We start from the raw sequence: 20364 nt of genomic DNA, 5'->3' as shown, positions 1-20364 counted from the left end.
TGTCGTGTTCTGCTTCTTTAAGCAATGAAGTGTGCATGTGTCAAGGAGATTAAAAGCTGCAGAAGGTTGCCTTCAAGAAGGCTAGCATTCTTTGTTAATTTCAGGGAGGGGTGTGTTTGTTTTCAGCCCCCTGTTTTTAGTTATTCTAAACGTGGCATCCAAAAGTCGAAACTGTTTATCTGGAATATGCCTTAAACCAAAGTTGGCAAGCGTTTCATCCCTAAGGTCACAGTTTTCCATTACAAGGGAAAGTTTAGAGTGGAATGGAATGGAATATGGAATGGAATGGAGAATATAATAGAGAATACAGAACAAATAGAGAATACAGAACAAATAGAGAAAATAGAATATAGGGAAGGGTAGGATAGGATAGAATATGGAATGGAATATAGAATGGAATGGGATATGGAATGGAGAATGTAATAGAAAATACAGAATAGAATAGAGAATACAGAATAGAATAGAGAATACAGAACAAATAGAGAATACAGAACAAATAGAGAAAATACAGAATGGAATGGAATAGAATATGGAATAGAATAGAATATGGAATTGGAATGAAATATGGAAAAGGAATGGAATGGAATAGAATATAGAATGGAATATAGAATAGAACAGTAAAGAACAGAATAGGAATAAGAATAGAATAGAATGGAATAGTTCTTCATTGGCCAAATGTGTTGGACACAAAAGGAATATCTCTCCAATGCAGACGGTTTCAATGTGCATACAAACAACAAAGTAATGTAATCATAACGCACAAGATACCAATAGGAGAAGGTAGTGGGAAAGATGAGAAGGATAAGATGACAAGTTTGTCATTCATATCCCTATAACATTCCCTTTATATTTATAAAAAGAAACATTCATGCATACATACTACTTTCTCTTTTGCCTCCCAAGGGAGCTATTAGCAGTGGGAAATTAAGCAATCTGTGCCTACTAATTAAGTGATCTGATTGGTTGTTGGTTAGTTGGTTGGCTAGTAGAATCCGATTATTTTGCTTCCTGCCTCTAATGCAACAGGAACCCAGCAGTCTGTTTCCTCCTGGCCAGTGAGAAAGCTTTCCCCTATTTCTGTCTCGATAGATACAGTTGCTGTATCAGAGATTTGTAAAAAAAATGTTTGTGCAGGCTCGAAGAAATCATAGACAACAGCAGACGGTCAGGAATAGTGATGCTGTAATGTTTCCATTTTTAATTTACTATTAAAAACTTAGTGTCTCAGCACAGTGAAAACGGTAGGAAATTGACTGCTGCTAGACTTACTTTTGGTTAGAATACCAGCAATTCCTGAGCATTTGTTTGTTTATTTGCAGTATGGTTTTCTTTGTGTTACAAATGGCAACACTGAGCTGGAGAATGAAGATGATATTGTCTGAAGCACAGTGGCCACCCAAAAAGAATGAAATCAAAATTTTGCTTTTTTTTTTCTATTGAGAGTGGGAACGGGGGTTAGTGATTTCTAGTAGATAGATGGCCCCATTTTCATCCTTTGAAATGTCCCAAATATTTGAAATCTGTTATGGAATTTTGAAACAAGATATATATTTCAAGTTATTATGCTGGAGTTGGGGGATTTTAAAGCTAGAAGTAAGAACAGTTTGCCTCCTTGAAGCCTCTTGCTCCCCTCCCCAGCCTTGTGGTCATAAAAAAAATGTAGCATAAAGATGGGCTAAATTAAATTAAATTAAAGAAATTAAAAGACTCTTACTCTTGGGGAGGAAAGCTATGGCAAATCTAGACAGCATACTAAAAAGCAGAGACATCACCATGCCAACAAAAGTGCATCTAGTCAAGGCTATGGTTTTCCCAGTTGCAATGGATGTCTGTGAAGGTTGGATCATAAGGAAGGCTGAGCGCCAAAGAATGAAGGCCTTTGAACTCTGGTGCTGGAAAAGTCTCCTGCAAGTCCCTTGGACTGCAAGGTGATCAAACCATTCAGTCCTAGAGTAGATCAACCCTGACTACTGTTTAGAAGATGAAACTCAAATCCTTTGGCCACCTAATGAGAAGGAAGGACTCCCTGGAGAAGAGCCTATTGCTGGGAACGATGGAGGGCAAAAGAAGAACGGGACGACAGAGAATGAAGTGGCTGGATGGAGTCACCGAAACAGTAGGTGTGAGCTTAAATGGGCTCCAGAGGATGGTAGAGGACAGGAAGGCCTTGAGGAACATTGTCCATGGGGTCGTAACTAACCACAAAAGATGTGCTATTGTGATTCTGAATTTCATGGGCAGGATGTCTGAGTCCAGGTGTACCCTGCAAATTATTCATCTCTAATTTAAGCCAACCGGGGGGGGGGGGGAAAGGCCACGTTGCCCCAGTTGATATCTATATATAGGAAAGGGGGAAACTATTTTTTTATTCTAACCAGCCATCAAGCCACACCTACAGAAGATGAAAAACAAAACTTAAGATATGGAAATCCTGCTTACATATTGCTCCTTTTTTTAAAAAAAATTGCTCATCCTGTGTCATAACTTTGAAGTGTTAACAGCTAACAGACTGGGCTCAGCAACATACAAAACCTATTCTTCGCGCTGCTTATTGAAGAACAGGTCAGGCTACAAGTTAGTATTCTTACACCCAAACCAGTAAGTGACTATGTTTTATCTTCACCTGTTAGCCCGGCTACAATGGGTGACTAATTGCTAAACTAAGCTGTTTATTCATGTTTTGCATAATTAGTTCACGAACTGGGGAGTCCTGTTACATTCCAGTAAGGCCGAGCCCTTTTCTTTCGGCTCAACTAATAACAATAAGTGTTAGAAAGAAATGGCCTCATTAAAATAGAAGGTTTAACAGCAGAGCCTGTGAATAACCTCATTTGTATGCTTCAAGTGTTGTAAGAAGGCATGATGGGATTGTGGCCGCATTCTAAAGTATATTTTGCGATTAAATCAATTATATCTCAGAAAGTCTATTCTGTTTCTCCGAATACTGGCTCACTTCAAGTTGCACAAGCCTGTCCAGACTTCAATGTCTTCTTTCAGTCGTAATCAGGACATGTCTTCTTCCTCTTTTCCTTCGTTTGATGCACAGGAATATCAAGACCCATAACAACCAACTCTGTTGCTTCTGCTTTTGTGTTGTTTTTGTAGAGGGAAAGGTTAAGTGGTTTATGGCAGTGGCTTCATTCCTTTTTTCTAATATCCTAGTATGGAACAGATTTGAAGATGAAAGAAACATTTTTTGCTCCTTCTATTCTTAACAAACGCTAACCTTGTCATTGGTTGTTATTCTGATTATAAAATGCTGCTTTCTGTGACTAGGTGGTCTTGGAGCACCGGTTGACGTCACAGTACCTTTCAGACACAGGAGGACAGAGCTCCGTCCTCTGTGCTGAATTCTTGCTGTTTGTGGGCGCCGTGAAATCTTCCTGCTTTGAAACTGCGGTGTTTTGCACATCCTGGTCTCCATTATTATCTTTGCTGTGACTAACTTGGGTTTTAAAAGATTCATTAACTAGATGGGAAGCTGGCCACAAGGTGCTACCCTTGTGCTGATTTTTCAAATGTACCTCTGGGTCAGTGACAATTCCATAAACTAACCTATGATGAGAGTTATTGGTTGGGGGAAAATTGAAGGAGAAAGTGCTAAGAGCCAAGGTGGCGCAGTGGTTAAATGCAGCACTGCAGGCTACTGCTAGATCAGCAGGTCAGCGGTTCAAATCTCACCGGCTCAGGGTTGACTCAGCCTTCCATCCTTCCGAGGTGGGTAAAATGAGGACCCAGATTGTTGGGGGCAATATGCTGACTCTCTGTAAACCGCTTAGAGAGGCCTGAAAGGCCTATGAAGCGGTATATAAGTCTACTGCTATTGCTATCTACTGCTATTGCCTGAAAAACAAAAAGGCAAGATAAGATGTCAATCAGAAGCCCAAATAAGTCATAAGGCCACTGAACTGCATGTTGAGCAGTCCCATCAGCGGTAATTACAATTTCAAAACCACACATTTTAAAGTACAATATTGTTGTGTCCTGCCAATGGAGCTGGCAGCAGAGTCGGACAGTGAGGAGGTTGGGAAGGAGCATGGGCCAGTCCTGGAGGCTGGGAAAGGCTTGGATGAGGGTTCTGCATCAAAGGCAGAGATGGGGTCGGGGCCGTCTGGCAGTGATCATGTGCCTACGGAGCTAGACAGCAGTGAGGCAGAGGAACAGCTGGAGCCTGTTCCCAGTGTGCGCATGCGCAGAGCAGTTATTTTCAGAAATCAGGGTAGACTTGGGAATTAAGTCACAGGTGGAAGGTGATTGGCCCCTCCCATAGGAAATAAAAGAGGACCAAAAGGGGAGTGGGCTTTTGTAGGAAACAATTCGTTCGTTTGGTTGTTATATTCGTTTCAGGAGTGTGAAGATCTGTCCATGAATCTCAGAGACTTTGTGCCCAGTCTTTCCTTGCACGGCACGTCATTTGGAAAACATTTACATGACAGCTTTCCAAGATAGATAAGGTCTGTGGTCCTAAATATTCCTTTGAAAGTCTGTTTGCCAGGCCTTGCTGAATGTGAATGAGAGGAATTCACATTCGTTTAACAAAAGCGGTTTTGTCAGGACCAGGACTCTTCCTCGTTCTTTTTGTGGCAGCCTAGGTTAGGACAAATATTACATTGATTCCATTCCATATTTCATATGCAGTTAGGACAGGTAATTTGTTATTGAAGATTCAGGTATTTAAAATCTTCTATAGGATTAAAGAGCTATATGTGTGTGTGTGTGTGTGTGTGTGTGTGTGTGTGTGTGTGTGTGTGTATATATGTGTGTGTGTGTGTGTGTGTGTGTGTGTTTTATTTGTGCTGATAAATAAATAAAGGGAGACTAGTATAGATCTATTTCAAGCTATTTAGCTCTCATCAGCTAGCCATACTCTTACTGGGATTCGAACCTGTGCTGTATTACATCTTAGGCAAACGTCTTAACCATTAAGCCACAGGTCCTCCTCCTTATCAGCTGAGTCCAGGGAGGTAGGTATATATTTAGTGTCACACCCCTGGTATGCCCCAATTATGGGAGGAAGCTAACTGCTTCCATTCTCTGTCCATCGGCTCGTCACAAGAGACCATCCAGACAGAAAGCCCAATATTTTACTGTTGCCTTTGTTACATTTTATGTTGTATTTGTGCTGATAAATAAATAAAGGGAGACTAGTATAGATCTATTTCAAGGTATTTAGCTCTCATCAGCTAGCTATATATATATATTTAAAAAAAGACAAACCCCAGCACTGGGCTGATAATTGAAAATGAAGAGAGCCGAATGTATCACCATGTGGTTAATAAGGAAAATATTTTGGTTTGGAAACCGTAATAAAATGGCTTTTTAAATTTCTTTACATATATTCCCAGAAGAATGTTTACATACCAGGTTTAGAGTACCAGCTGTTGAGGGGATTTTTACAAGGGAAAAAAAAAGTTTAAATTTGTATGCAGCCATCCAGTCAACCTAGGTTTTCCTCCTTATTGAGAATTTGACCTTTGAATTAGGATGTTTTATGGCTACTAAAGTGTCAACCTTACTCTAAGGTGAGGCTATTAAACCTTCTTCGATAAGTTTCAGTTTCTCCAAATTAAGAATTGGCCATGTGGACAATTTCAGCCTCTTGGAATGGTCCTTTCCCCATTTAGAATAGAAATAGAGAGAGGGATGTAGCCCCATGGGAACATTTGTCTACAGAAAGGTCCATTGTAGGTAGGGAAAAATGTTTATTACATAAAGGTATGTCCTCAACTTATGATAATTGAGTCCAAAGTTTCTGTTGCTAAGCGAGCTATTTGTTAAGTGAGTTTTGCCCCATTTTACAAGCTCCCTCCTCACAGTTGTTAAGTGAATCACTGAAGCTTTTAAGTTAGTAACTCGGTTATTAAGTGAATCTGGTTTCCCCATTGACTTTGCTTGTCAGAAGGTCACAAAAGGGGATCAGCGCAACCATCATAAATATGAAGCCATATTGAACGGTCACTAAACAAACTGTTGTAAATTGAGAACTACCTGTATTGTCAAGTAGGCTATGCAAAAACAATATAAAATGTAGGAGCCAAAGACATAAACCATGAATTAACTGAGTCTGCCCATTCTCATGAACATAAAAAATTGCAACTAGATTGCATCCTTCAGTGGGACCTCTTCCAATATTGTGTTTATGGTAAAGGTTCCCCTCACACATATGTGCTAGTCGTTCCTGACTCTAGGGGGCGGTGCTCATCTCTGTTTCAAAGCTGAAGAGCCAGCACTGTCCGAAGACGTCTCCGTGGTCATGTGGCCAGCATGACTAGACAGAACACTGTTCCCTTACCACCAAAGGTGGTCCCAATTTTTCTATTTGCATTTTTATGTGCTTTTGAACTGCTAGGTTGGCAGAAGCTGGAACAAGTAATGGGAGCTCACTCCGTTACATGGCACTAGGGATTCAAACCGCTGAACTGGCGACCTTCTGATCGACAAGCTCAGCATCTTAGCCACGGAGCCACCATGTGCCTTTTTTATCCTTGTGTTTATGGTACTTGCCTGAAATTTCTTTAATTGTTCTTGTGAACATTACAACTTGGTCACACCTCCAGTGCTACCAATCTAGATGAATGCGCTATATAATGTATTAATATTTCAGGATATCTACAGAAAGTTCTTTTCTGCCGAGAAAAGTATAAAAGAGACAAACGGTGCAGCTGTCTGTACAGATCGTGGTTTATCACTTACAGGTTTCTGAACCACCCATAGCCTCTTGCCTCGCCTCAGAAGTCATTATGACTGCTGCTGAAATTAGCATTATTGAAGTTACTCCCAAATTTGGTGGTTCGAGAAGTGAAAAGAAATGGCTTCCTGTATTTACTTTTTCCTTGTGTTTTAAAAATATTTTAAGGGACTGGAATTATTTTTGACTACGGTCACCGCCTCCTGCACCTCAAAATTAATAAGACATCCCCGAAAATAAGGCCAAGTGCTTATTCTGGGGGGGGGTATAGGACCCTGTCTTATATTCGGGAAAACATGGTATCTGAGCATTTTAAAATGCACAAATACTTTGAAGCTTGGGTTGGGGGTAGGACCATGATGGCGAAATTATGGCACATGTGCCACAGATGACACCCAGAGCCCTCTCTGCCGGCACGCAAGCTGTTGCTCCAGCTCAGCTCTACTACGCATGTGCTCACGCCTCCCACCAACCAGCTTATTTTCGGATCTCTGTCATGCATGCACAGGGGGAGTCAAGTGTGCATGTGCAGGGGATGGGGATTGCAGTGCCCCCCCCCCGCGGCCCATTTTTGCTACCAAACCCAAAACGAGGCAGAGGGGAGTCACACACGCATGCATGGGGGAAGGGAGAGCGTGGGGGGGGTCATGTGCACATGCACAGAAGATGAGGCGCGCAGGTGGGGCACACACACATTGCATTATGGATGCACTTTTGTTTTTTTAAATATTTATTGAATGTTTTAATCTTTAAAAACAGTAAAGAAGACACAACAACAAAACAAAACACAGAACATACATAATAATATACAGTTTTACAGCTTTCTATATGAGATTTCCTGCTTAGCTTTTATAGTTTTCTCTTCTGCATTGCCTTCCTATTGCTTTAACCTTGTCCTATAATGTAGCAAACGTAGTATTAACACTTATAATAATATTCATTATTGTATCACCATATATTTATATTCCCTATTTTCTGTTTTGGCTTCTGATTTCTAGACACTTATAAATTTTATTCCATACTTTATAGAAGTCCGATTCTTCTCTTTCTTTTAGTTCTATTGTCATTTTATCCATTTCTGCGCATTTGAGTATTTTCCTGATTATAGTTTCATCTGAGGGTATATTGATTTTTTTTGTGCGAAAGCAATCCTGGCTGCAGTGAGTATGTATATGATTATGTATTCTGATTGTTTATCCATTTTTGATCTAGTAGTCCTAATAAGAATGCTTCTGGTTATGGATGCACTTTTGGCATGCGACCACAAAAAGATTAGCCATCCCTGGGAATAGGGAATTCGTGGTGGCAAACCATTGAGAGAAAAGTCCAAGCTGAGGTTAAATGTATGGATTCTACGAAGAGCTTCATCATCCCATATGGTTGGTGGGTTTTTTAAAGAAGTATATTAATGGGCAAAATAAGGGTCTGTGATGCTTTCTCATTTATAGAACTTGGCTTGGTTTTGTTAGAGAAGGATGTGACTCCGGAGGGCCCACCCGCCCATCCTTTCTCCTTACCTTTGTTTTAAAGCTTCTGTGCTGCTGCTCATGGCACATACAGTGCCTGCACGATGCTCCACAGAGCAGCTGGAGCGTCGCAGAGCATCGCAGAGGCGATAGAATGTATGTGTGCACTGCGTCCATGAGGAGTTGAAACCCACCACTGGTATGCTTGCATGCAGTGGTGAGTTTCTATTGATTTGGAACCGTTCAACTGAACTGGTAGTGGTTTGGCAGCCTGGGTCACTGGTAGTGGTTTGGCAGCCTGGGTTGCTGGAACTGGCAGCGATCTAGGCCTGCCACGCCCCTGAACCGGTTCTCCAGGCAGCTCTGTAGGGGCTGCCATCTTGTCTTTCGATTCTGCGCATGCACAGAATAATTGTAATTGCACTGTGCATGCACACACATGAGCGAACTGGCAGTAGTGCCTGCCGGAACCCACCCATGTATGTATGTATGTATGTATGTATGTATGTATGTATGTATGTATGAGGAAGGAAGGAAGGAAGGAAGGAAGGAAGGAAGGAAGGAGAGAAAGAAAGACAAAACTAGAAAGAAAGAAAAAAAGAAAGAAAGAAAGAAAGAAAGAAAGAAAAGGAAGAAATAAAAGAAAAAGAAAAAAGAAAGAGAGAGAGAGAAAGAAGGAACGAAGGAAGGAAAGAAAGAAAAATTGCCTGGAGGGGCTTATCCAAATCCTTTGATTTTATTTATTTATATATCAAATTTATATAACTGCCCATCTCACAAACAAGTGTTGCTGGAGGGTGTACTGTTCGATTTTTAGAAGTGTCCAAGTGTACTTTTGTGCTCTATGCCTGCATCCTTCGCATAAACCACTGATGAGGAAAAGGAGTGGCCGAACTCGGGGGTGGAGTTAAAAAAGACATCAGCCTTAGAATCCCTACATAGCCACAAGCTAAGTAATCCAGCCACCCTTGAATTCCGTTAACTCTTATCTAACTACAAGCAGGTGTTAACCGTTAGTTGAGAAGATTCCTGTGCATACGCATGATTAGCAATAAGTCAGTTTAATTAGACCTTGACTTGGACCTGATCTTTTGTGCCTTACAATAATGAAGGAAAGTCTTTTGTGTATCAAATAAAAATGTTTACTCTACACACTAGAGTTTATGCTGTAGTAAACTTACTAGCCTTGGAAACCTTGTTAGCAGAAAGGGGAAAATGGGCTGCCGGGGGAGGGGGGTGTTTGTAGAAAAACAGCACGCAAGGAGAAAAAGGTTGGCCATCACTGCCATAGAATTACATCTTTTTTTCTTTCTTTCCCTTCTCTCATTTTAGGCCCTATGAGAAAAAGGGAAAGCTAAGGATGCTGGAGCAGAACAATGGATTTCTCCTTCTCTTTCATGCAAGGGATCATGGGAAACACAATTCAGCAACCACCTCAACTCATTGATTCGGCGAACAACCGCCAAGAGGATGCTTTCGATGCCCACAGTGACATCACAGAAGATGGTCGGCAGACACCCTATGAAGCTGCCCTCGCTCTGCAGCAAGGTTTTCAGTATCCCACGCCAACGGCCGAGGACCTCCCGCCCCTCATTAATGGATTTCCCCAAATTGGCATGTACGAGCCCCAGACCAAATTCCAGTCCTTCAGCCAGTATCCCAATGGCTCTGCCAACGGCTTTGGCACCGTTAGAAACTTTAGCCCACCGGAGTATTATCAGATGGAGAACTCTAACCTAAGGCCACAAGACCTTCTGGAGAAGCCCTCCCCTCCCCAGCCCCCTCCTCCCTCGGTCTCCCAAACGGTGATTCCAAAGAAGACAGGCTCACCAGAAATTAAACTGAAAATAACCAAAACTATCCAGAACGGCAGGGAATTGTTTGAGTCCTCACTGTGTGGGGACCTTTTAAACGAAGTGCAAGCGAGCGAGTTTGCGAAGTCCAAACACGAAGGGAGGAAGGAGAAGCGGAAAAAAAGTAGCAAGCATGACGCTGCCCATTCGGAAGAGCGCAAGTCACGTAAGATTCCCAAGCTCGAGCCGGAGGAGCAAAATGTAAGTTGGAGTAAAATAATAATAATAATAATTCAGTTTCTTCTCCTTCTTCTTCTTTTCTTCCTCCTCCTTTTCTCCTTCTCCTCCACCTCCTTTTCCTCCTCCTCCTCCTCCTTTTCTTCTCCTCTTCCTCCTCCTCTTTCTTTTTCTCCTTCTCCTTCTCCTGCTCCTTCTTCTTTTTCTCCTCCTCCGCTGCCTCTTCCTTATTTTTCATGCAAAGCATTGCTTTTCTGAGTCTTTTCCTTAATGTTTTTTTCATCTTGCTTGTCAGCTTGGCTTTTATGGAATATTGCCAATCAGTGCCCAAAGATTGCTTAGTAGCATTCCGTACTGGTCTGTTTGTTTGTATAAATGCATTTTACATTAAAAAAATAAAAATAAAAATTGTAGATTTTTCTCTACCGCAGGGGGGAAAAAACCCAAACCATCTTTTGCAACCAACTATGCAAATTGTCAGAATAATTTATAAAGAACTTTAGATTCTTCTAGAGTCAAATTGTACAATACTATTGATGGGTGAATATTATCTCAGTAATTTTATTACAGCTGAGTGACATGACGGCTATTAAAGTTGTACAGTGCTTCATTTTGGGGTATAATTAGGGAGAGAGACTGAAAATCATATGCAGTACATTTTATGTTAACAACAATTTCTGGTCTTTTTGCATTTTCTGACCATTTTTTTTTCTTTTTCTTTCTGTATTAAATTATAAACCTCCCTGTGTGAATAGGGTAATTGTTTCGTGCAGATATCTCTTTTAATGCCAAGAACAATTCATATAAAACAGGCTATACTTTATTTAGCTTCATGGGATAATTTCTGATTTTCAGGCAATATTGGCTAATCAGATCATCTGCCTGAAGGTGTAAAAATACTATTTTAGATAAGTAATTTTGAAATTTCAAATTTTTTCTTCAATGTAATCCAGTAGTATCCGTACCAGGGTTGAAATCCAGCAGGTTCTGACAGGTTCTGGAGAACCGGTAGCGGAAATTTTGAGTAATTCGGAGAACCAACAGAGTGGGGTGGGAATTGAGATTTTACAGTAACCTTCCCTTGGAGTGAGGGGGGGATGGAGATTTTGCAGTTTTCTTCCCCTGGAGTGGGGAGGGAAGGGAGAATTTGCAGTATCCTTCCTCTGGAGTGGGGTGGGAATGGAGATTTTGCAGTATCCTTCCCCTGGAATGGGGAGGGAAGGGAGATTTTGCGGTATCCTTCCCCTGGAGTGGGGTGGGAATGGAGATTTTGCAGTATCCTTCCCCTGGAGTGGGGTGGGAAGGGAGATTTTGCAGTATCCTTCCCCTGGAGTGGGGAGGGAAGGGAGATTTTGCGGTATCCTTCCCCTGGAGTGGGGTGGGAATGGAGATTTTGTAGTATCCTTCCCCTGGAGTGGGGTGGGAAAGGACGTTGGTCTTACCTGAACGTCTATTTTCTGATGGGAGGAGGGAATGGTCACACGTGGGTTTTATCACAACCTGATTGGTCCAAGGCTGAGAGGAAATCTATAAATACCGGTGCCTGTCCATTGCTAGCCCAGATTCTCGAACATGAACGGTACAACTGAAAAACAAGAAACAACACAACAAACCCCGGGAAACACCCCCCGGGCCCTCCCCTTGGCCCCAACAGACAGAACTCAGGGCGGGTTGTGACCATTCCCTCCTCCCATCAGAAAATAGACGTTCAGGTAAGACCAACGTCCTTTTTCCAGAATGGGAGGAGGGAATGGTCACACGTGGGACATACCCAAGCTAAAGTCCCAGGGAGGGAGAACAGGAACTCTAGGAACCAAGGGGAGCCTCAGCTGCCACCCCCTGTAGGACCCTACGACCGAAAGATGCGTCCGCCGACGCGAAAGCATCCAGACGATAATGCCGGATGAACGAGGTCGGAGTGGCCCAGGTAGCCGCCCGGCAGATGTCTTCAAACGGGGCCCTTGTGGCCCACGCTGCCGAGGTTGCCGCGCTCCTTGTAGAGTGCGCCGTGACGCCTGATGGAACCGGCCGCCCTGAGGCCACGTAGGCCTCCGAGATGGCCTGACGCAGCCAACGGCCGATGGTAGCCGAGGACACCCTCGAACCCAGAGCCCCAGGTAGGAAGGAGACGAACAAGGCCTCCGACTTGCGGAAATCCTTGGTCCGCCGGAGGTAGATCCGCAAGGCACGGCGGACATCCAGACGATGCCAAAGACGCTCCCTGTCAGTGGACGGACTCGGGCAGAAGTCAGGCAGGACGATCTCCTGAGCCCTGTGAAAGGGGGTATTTACTTTGGGGACGAATGCCGGGTCAAGGCGAAGGACCACTCTGTCCTGGTGAAAATGACAGAGGTCGTCCTTACAAGACAGGGCGCCCAGCTCGGATATACGCCGGGCGGAAGTGATGGCCACCAGGAAGACCACCTTCAGTGATAAGAAGCGCAAGTGCACCGAGCGGAGAGGTTCAAACGGAGCTCCCGTTAAGGCCTTGAGGACAAGCGGAAGATCCCACGTGGGGAATCTATGAACGGGGGGAGGCCTGAGATTTGCCGCCCCCTTGAGGAACAGCTTGACCAGAGGAGACTGGGAAAGAGAAGAAGATCCCGCCCCCCCCAAGACCGAGGACAGAGCCGCCACTTGGCGACGCAAGGTGTTTTGCGAGAGCCCGTCCTCCAGGCCCTTCTGAAGGAAATCCAAGACGTTGGGGATGGTGGCTCTGTCGGGAGAGATGCCCTTGGGGGAGCACCAGCGGACGAACGCTGCCCAGGTGGAGTTATAAATGCGGGTCGTTGAGGGACGACGGGCCGCCTCGATGGTGCGAATGACCCCGGAAGACAGATGAGCCCCCCTTAAAAGCCGCCGTTCAAGAGCCAAACGGCCAGCTGAAGCCACTGAGGCTCTGGGTGAATCAGGGCCCCCTGCCGTAAGACCACCTCCCCCTGCGGAATCCTCCACGGGGAAGTCACTGACAGCTGAACCAGGTCCGCAAACCAGGGTCTCCTGGGCCAAAACGGGGCCACCAGAATGACCAGGGCCCTTTCCGTCACCACCTTCCTGACTGTCCCCGGGATGAGTGGAATGGGGGGAAAGGCATAGAGAAGGCCCGGGGGCCACCGGCTCCTGAGGGCATCCGTGCCCTCCGCCGAGCTGGATTGGAAACGGGTGAAGAAACGCGGGAGTTGTGTGTTCTCGGGAGACGCAAACAGGTCCACCCGGGGGGACCCGAACCGACGACAGATCTCCCGGAACAGCGACGGGTGGAGTTGCCACTCGCCGTTGTCCAGAGTTGCCCGACTGAGCCAGTCCGCCTGGACGTTGGAGAGTCCCGAGATGTGCTCCGCCACCAGGGACTGTAAGTGTTTCTCCGCCCACGACCCCAATCGCAGAGCCTCCAGCCAGAGGGCTCTCGAGTGGGTCCCGCCCTGACGATTGATGTGCGCCTTGGTGGCCACATTGTCCGTCAGGAGGAGAACGTGGCTCCCTTCCACCGAGGAGCGAAAGTGACTCAGAGCCAGACGCGCGGCCTTCAGTTCCAGCCAATTGATGTTGTGACGGAGGTCCGAGGCCGTCCATCTGCCCTGAGCCATCCGAGAGCCCACCAGGGCCCCCCACCCGAACAGACTCGCGTCCGTGGTGACGGTCACCCTGTTCGGCTCCCAGAACAGACACCCCCGCTGGATGGCCGGGGAGAGCCACCACACCAGGGATGCACGGACCCCCGTCGAGATGCGGAGAGTCCGAAGGGAATTGCTCATTCGTCCCCTCTGATAGGGGATAAGCTCCCATTGAAGGGGCCGAAGATGGAGTCTGGCCCACGGGACAATCCCTATGCAAGAGACCATCTTGCCCAATAACTGCGACAGAGAGAGGATGGAAACGGAGCGCTTTGTGCGAACGCTCTCTGCCAGCCGACGAAGGCTGACCTGCCTCTCCTGAGACAGACGCACCTCCCCCAACTTGGAATCTATGACCGTCCCCAGATGCAGAATGCGAGTGGAGGGAGTGAGATGGCTCTTTTCGAAGTTTACCGAGAACCCCAGGGCCTGGAGGCTTCGAATGGTAATCTGAAGATCTGAAACGGTCTGAGACAGGGAGCCCGCCTGAAGCAAGACATCGTCTAAATAACATTGGAGGCGGACCGGGACCGATCTCAGATGGGCCGCCAGAGCCGCCAGGACCTTTGTGAAGGTTCTCGGGGCCGAGGCCAGGCCGAAGGGAAGAGCCCTGTACTGGTAATGGTGGGGCCCGTGGGAGAACCTCAAGAACCGGCGATGAGCGGGCAGGATGGGGACATGAAGATAGGCCTCCGTGAGATCCACGGAGGCCAGGAAATCGCCTTTCCTGATGCCCTGAAGGATGGACTTGAGCGATGACATTTTGAACCGCCTGTAGACCAGAAACCTGTTCAGGCGCTTGAGGTCTAGAATTGCTCTCCAACCCCCCGTGCTCTTCGGGACCACGAAGAGATTTGAGTAGTGGCCCCGGCCCCGTTCCCCTGCGGGAACCGCCTCCACCGCATGGATTTCGAGGAGGTGGGCGATCGCCTGACTCATCAGGCGGCAGCGCTCTCGACTCCGGGATGGAGGGAACGACCGAAAGAGATTTGGAGGAGTGGAGAGAAATTCTAACCTGAGCCCGTAACGAACCGTGGCTCGAACCCAGGCGTCCGACGTGATGTCGTCCCACCGGTCCGCATAAAGAGCGAGGCGGCCGCCGATGGGATGACTCGGGTTCGAGTCACTTCCCCCTGCGGAAGGGACGGCCGCCTCCCCCCCGAAAGGGCCGCCGAGCCTGGGCCTGGAAACGGCTCCTGTCCTGGAAGGGCTGCCCCAAGAAATGCCTGTCAGAAGAGAAAGAAGAGAAGCGCTGGTTATAGCCGAAGTTAGGGGCCCTATACCGTTGCCTACGGAAGGGACGTGACTTGTTCTCGGCCTTCTTAGCCGTGGAGGGTAGGACCTTCTTCTTGTCCTTATCCTCCACGAGGATGCGAGTAAGGGCCTCCCCGAAGAGATCGGGCCCCTTGAAGGGGGCAGCCGCCAAATCCCATTTGGCTTTGTTGTCCATTTGCCAATGGCGCAACCACAGGAGCCTACGGGAGGTGACCGAGGTGGCCAGGGCGCTAGAAGCAAACTTGACCGTGTCCAAGGTCGCGTCAGCTGAGAACTGACACGCCGCCAGAATCTTGACCAGATCCTGATGGATCCGGTCCTCCTGTATGGGAATGCGTGCCTGCAGCTTCTTGAGCCACATGACCGTGGCACGATTAAAGTAGGAAGCCGAGGCCGCCGCCTTAATGGCCCACGCTGTGGCGTTGAAGTTCTTCCGCAACGTAAGCTCTGCGCGCTTATCCTCCGGCTTCATCTTATCTGCCGCATCGCCCGACACCACCGGGGAGGAGGACACCAATGCGGCCACAGGGGTGTCAACCGTCGGGAGCTGAATGGCCTGAGCAAAGGTTTGCTCCATGTTATAATGCCGACGGTCGGTACTACCTGGAGAAGAGAAAGTGGAAGGTTTAGCCCACTGGTCGGTCAGAACCTCTAGGAACAAGGGAGGGGCAGGGATCTCTTCCTTGTTGGTGGCCGTGGCAGAGAACATGACCATGTCGGGATCCCTTGGGGGGGGCACAGAGGGATCCCCAGTTCCGACCTTGGTGGTGTGCCTCGCCTTATCCAAGAGAACTTTAAACAAGGCGGGCATAAATAGGACCTTAGAAGAAGGTTCCTCCGAAACAGTGGTATTCTCATCATCTGAGAATCCCATCTCCTGGGGTAACTCCCCCCCACCCAGGAAGGAAGCCTCACTGATCATGGAAGGGGAGGAAGCCCGAAACTGAGCCCTGTTCAGCCCCCCATGCCTAGAGTAAAGGGAGCCTTTGTCCCGCTGGGCAATGCCCCGAGTGATGGCTGCAGAAATAAGCCTCTTAATCCCTTCAGGGAGATTATCCAGATCCTCCACATCCCCATAAGTAGAAGCAGGGCCCTGAGGAGCCAACCTTTGGGGGGAACAGGGGCCTCTGGACGTGCCCTCCAGAGGATCATCTATGGGGGATGGAGAACGCCCCCTCCTGGAGAAGGCCTGCGACCTACCAGGGGAGCTGCATGAAGAAGCCGGGCTAAAACCCCTAAGTAGAGACCTTTCTGAAATGGGCCTAACAGGGGACCTGGATCTGTCCCTAGATAAAGGCTTGGAGGACTGGGCCTGCCTTTCTGCCCTGGCAAAGGTCCTTTCCAGCGCCCTATGGCGAGCTGCCTCATCCCTAGAAACAGAACTGGAGGGGCGCCTTGAAGAAAGGGATCTCTGAGGGGGAGCCCCCCTCCCCACCTCCTGATCCAAGGCCTCCTCACTCCCAGTAGGGCCTGCCCCTTGCCCCTGGGGAATCTCCGCTCCCTCGTCCATGCCCCACTCACGTGTCCGATGAAAGGAGCAGGAATCGGCCTCCAAAGTCCCACCTGAGACCAGGGCCTGAAGCCTGTGGGGAGACCTAGGCTCAAGGCCTCTCACTAGGCCGCACTAGGCCCGTCAATAAAGGCAAGGCCTCACGCACGTGGCAGCCTCCAAAATGGCCACCGGAACTCCGTGCGCGGGAGAAAAGGGCTGGAAATAATCACCAGCAGCCCAGCCAGGCTTCTAGCCGGCTTCACTTTAAATTGAGCAGGGAGAGCCGCTCTCCCCCCCTGCTCTGTCTCCCCGGCAACACAAACAAAGGAAGCCTGCAGCGAGGGGCCCCCTCCGGAGCGATCGGCACGCTGGAGCCTCGAGGCTTAAAGTTTCTCTTTCACTTTCCTGCTGCAAAAACACAGCCTCTTCAAGTAGTTTGAACGAAGCAGTTTGAATGCTGCAAAAAAACAGCCTCTTCAAGTAGTTTGAACGAAGCAGTTTGAATGCTGCAAAAAAACAGCCCCTTCAAGTAGTTTGAACGAAGCAGTTTGAATGGAACCGCACCCCCGCACCCGGGGACGGGCAAAGGTTCCTGGCCTGCGGGGGGGAGACTAGTGCCCCACTGGGCCCTCCCCCAGCCGCCCGAGGCAGAGATCTGTCCCTTGGGGCCGCAGCAGATCAATTTAGAATTTAAATTTAAAGTGCCCAATTAGCCAAATAGGAATCAGACTGAATAGAACTCACCCAAAAGGAGAAAACAAACAGAACCTATCCAACTACTCTACAGCTTTGGACCAGGCTGAGAGAATCTGGGCTAGCAATGGACAGGCACCGGTATTTATAGATTTCCTCTCAGCCTTGGACCAATCAGGTTGTGATAAAACCCACGTGTGACCATTCCCTCCTCCCATTCTGGAAAAGGGAGATTTTGTGGTATCCTTCCCCTGGAGTGGGGTGGGAATGGAGATTTTGCAGTATCCTTCACCTGCCACACCCACCAAACCATGCCCACAGAACCGGTAATAAAAAAAAAAGAATTTTACCAATGATCCATACGTATTCAAAACGTTCCTTGTTCAATGGGGATTATTTTATTTCTTTATTCATTTTATTAATTATTTGATTATTTATTTATTTTGTTATTTATTTTGTTATTTATTTATTTGATTGCTTATTTGATTATTTATTTATTTATTTAGTTATTTATTTGATTGTTTGTTTATTTATTTGATTGATTATTTATTTATTTATTTGATTATTTATTTATTTGATTTTGCCGCTTATTTGCCCATGGCGACTCAAGGCGGCTTACAGAATATAAAACCACATTTAAAACAATAAAAACTAACAAAAAGAATCAAATAAATTAATATAGTACAATATAGCAAAATCAACCCCCACCTCCCACCCACCCCCTCTCCGGGGACAGCAGATCGCACGAGCGGTTTAAGGGCCTCGATCCCTCTCTGGGTTCCCCAGGCTCACTGGCAGAACCAAGTCTTCAGTGCCTTCCAGAAGAGCGTTAAGAGTGGGGGCCATTCTAATCTGAGGGGGAAATGATGTTCCAGAGAGGGAGGGCCACCACGGAGAAGGCCCTTCTTTTGGCTTCCATTATTCTCACACTGAAGCGTTAACCACTAAATGCATGGACATCTACAGAAGGGTAAAGAGGAAAGACATATGATGACATTACACAAACACACTGACTTAGTACTTGTAGCTGAAGCTCGCCATAAGTATGTAATTGCAACATTTATTTGTTTGGTTTTTTTGGACTTTTATCCAACACTTTATAAGTAACTCTAGGCAGCACATACACTATACTCCTTCCTCCTCCTATCCCCCCCCTCACAACAACAGCCCTGTGAGGTGAGCTAAGAGAAAGTGACCAGCCCAAAAGCTCCCAGCTGGTTTTCATGCCTAAAGCGGGACTAGAACTCCTAGTCTTCTGGTCTCTAAACCAGCACCTTAACCACCAGACCACACTGGTTTGTCTGATAATTATGTTGTCGCATGTACACAGAAGATCATATTTGGGCATCATTTCATTTGTGATGATTCCATTGACTAAACGACTTGTTTTGTGGAATTGGTCTCATAGTTCTGTCTTTAGACCTTTGCTTTTGGTACACAAAGTTGTGAGATGACTCTTTCAATCAGTCGTAGAGTATTCTATAAACCTATTAAATCTTTTAAGAGGCATACTCATGAAATAATGATGCACAGAGATTTGCTTTGTTTCTGCAAAAAAAAACAAAAAAAAACCCCACTCTTCATTGGTCCAGATTTCAGTAGACTAGCTGAACGATTGACTCATACCACGATAGAATACACTATAAACGGTCTTAGAAGGTGCGGTTAAACTATGAGGAAATGTGGCGTAATGTTGGTGGCCACCCAACATTTTTTTTTAAATGGAGTTAAGCAAGTTATTAAAAAACAGTCTTAGCAAGTAATGCTGTATGACTGAATAGTCCCATGCCATCTCCCAAATTAAATTTTCACTCCATTTGAAAAGTAATTTCAGTTGAATGTTAGTGTTGAAAGAAAATTCTAAGACTGATAGATGGTGTGTGTGTGTGTGTGTGTGTGTGTGTGTGTGTGTGTGTGTGTGTGTGTGTGATGTAGTTTATACATTAATATTATATAATATACAAAAATACAAAAGAAAATAGTAGGAAAGATAGGGAAGGGAAAGGTGTAAGAAAAAGGGGAAAAGAAAAAAAAGTTATTGACTTCCGACTCCCTTTGGGGCAGTAGAATAAGATATTAACTTCAAATCTCAACTTTTTAACTTTTTAACTTTTACATACCGGTAATAGTATAAACTAGCCATTTCTATAACAACAAACCTATCTAATCAGTAAAACCCCAAATCAAAGTTTCATTTTTCCTCCACCTCGAGCACAAAGTCCAGAAGTGGTTTCCAAGTAGAAACAAAAATAGTTGTATTTTCTCTTTAATCAAAACAGTTAATTTAGCTATCTCTGCCAACTCCATCAGTTTTTGCTACCACTTGTCCATTATGGGAATCAAAGCATCCTTCCATTTTTGTGCATAAAATAATCTTGCTGCCGTCAACATGTATAATATCAAAGTTCCCAAAAAAGTCTTTTTCCATTAAACCCAAAAGAAAAGTTTCTGCTTTTATCTTTAGATTCACTTCGAGAATCTTCTGTATTAAGATATGAAACTTACTCCAATATTTCTTGACTTTGTCACATGTCAGATATTAAATATATGTATCTTTGTGTTCTGTTTGCTAATCTTGAAACCTTTTAATGCACCAAATTCTTGTTTCTGAGATGTAAGCAGAGGTGGGCTTCGTATAATTTAACAAACGGTTGCAGAACCGAAAATGTGAGCAAGTGCACCTTCTGTGCTTGCGCACGGCTGCAAAAACATTTCCTGCGTGCAGCTTCCAGCACACCTTCTTGGGCAGCCACGGTGAATAGAGCAGGCGAGGTGCGGAAATCAGCTGGGTGTGTGGATGGGTCAAGCGAGCCAGAGATTGAGGTATATAGAACTGGATAGTGCTGGGGCGGATGGGCAGGCCCAGCCAGTGGTCGGAACTATAGAGCAGTGGTTCCCAAACTTGGCAAGTTTAAGACTTGTGGACTTCAACTCCCAGAATTCTCCAGCCAGCTCTTAAAGTTGCCAAGTTTGGAAACCACTGCTATAGAGGAATCAATGAGCTTCAAAATCAATTATATACTTGAACTAAAATTCAGGTGACACTTGATGCATATACTGCATCAAAATAATTATATTAAAATAGAGATTTGTCCATAAAAATCAC

At 45.9% G+C, this 20364-nt stretch overlaps 1 protein-coding gene across 7 annotated transcripts in view; it reads left to right on the top strand.

Annotated features, from left to right (window-relative positions):
* NSD3 (nuclear receptor binding SET domain protein 3) overlaps positions 1–20364 on the top strand; it is a 126523-nt gene that overhangs the window by 23413 nt on the left and 82746 nt on the right. For all 7 annotated transcript variants that reach the window (XM_087706153.1, XM_087706157.1, XM_087706156.1 and 4 more), the window contains exon 2: positions 9487–10208. In XM_087706153.1, coding sequence (XP_087562279.1) covers positions 9531–10208 — 678 coding nt within the window. In that variant the 5' untranslated portion in view covers positions 9487–9530. The remainder of the gene's footprint in view (positions 1–9486; positions 10209–20364) is intronic.

Source organism: Thamnophis sirtalis, unplaced genomic scaffold, assembly GCF_051295495.1.
Source record: "Thamnophis sirtalis isolate CommonGarterSnake01/CBP01778 unplaced genomic scaffold, rThaSir2_p1.2 scaffold_2, whole genome shotgun sequence".
NCBI classification, from domain to species: Eukaryota; Metazoa; Chordata; class Lepidosauria; order Squamata; family Natricidae; genus Thamnophis; species Thamnophis sirtalis.
This window is presented reverse-complemented; position numbering and strand designations above follow the sequence as displayed.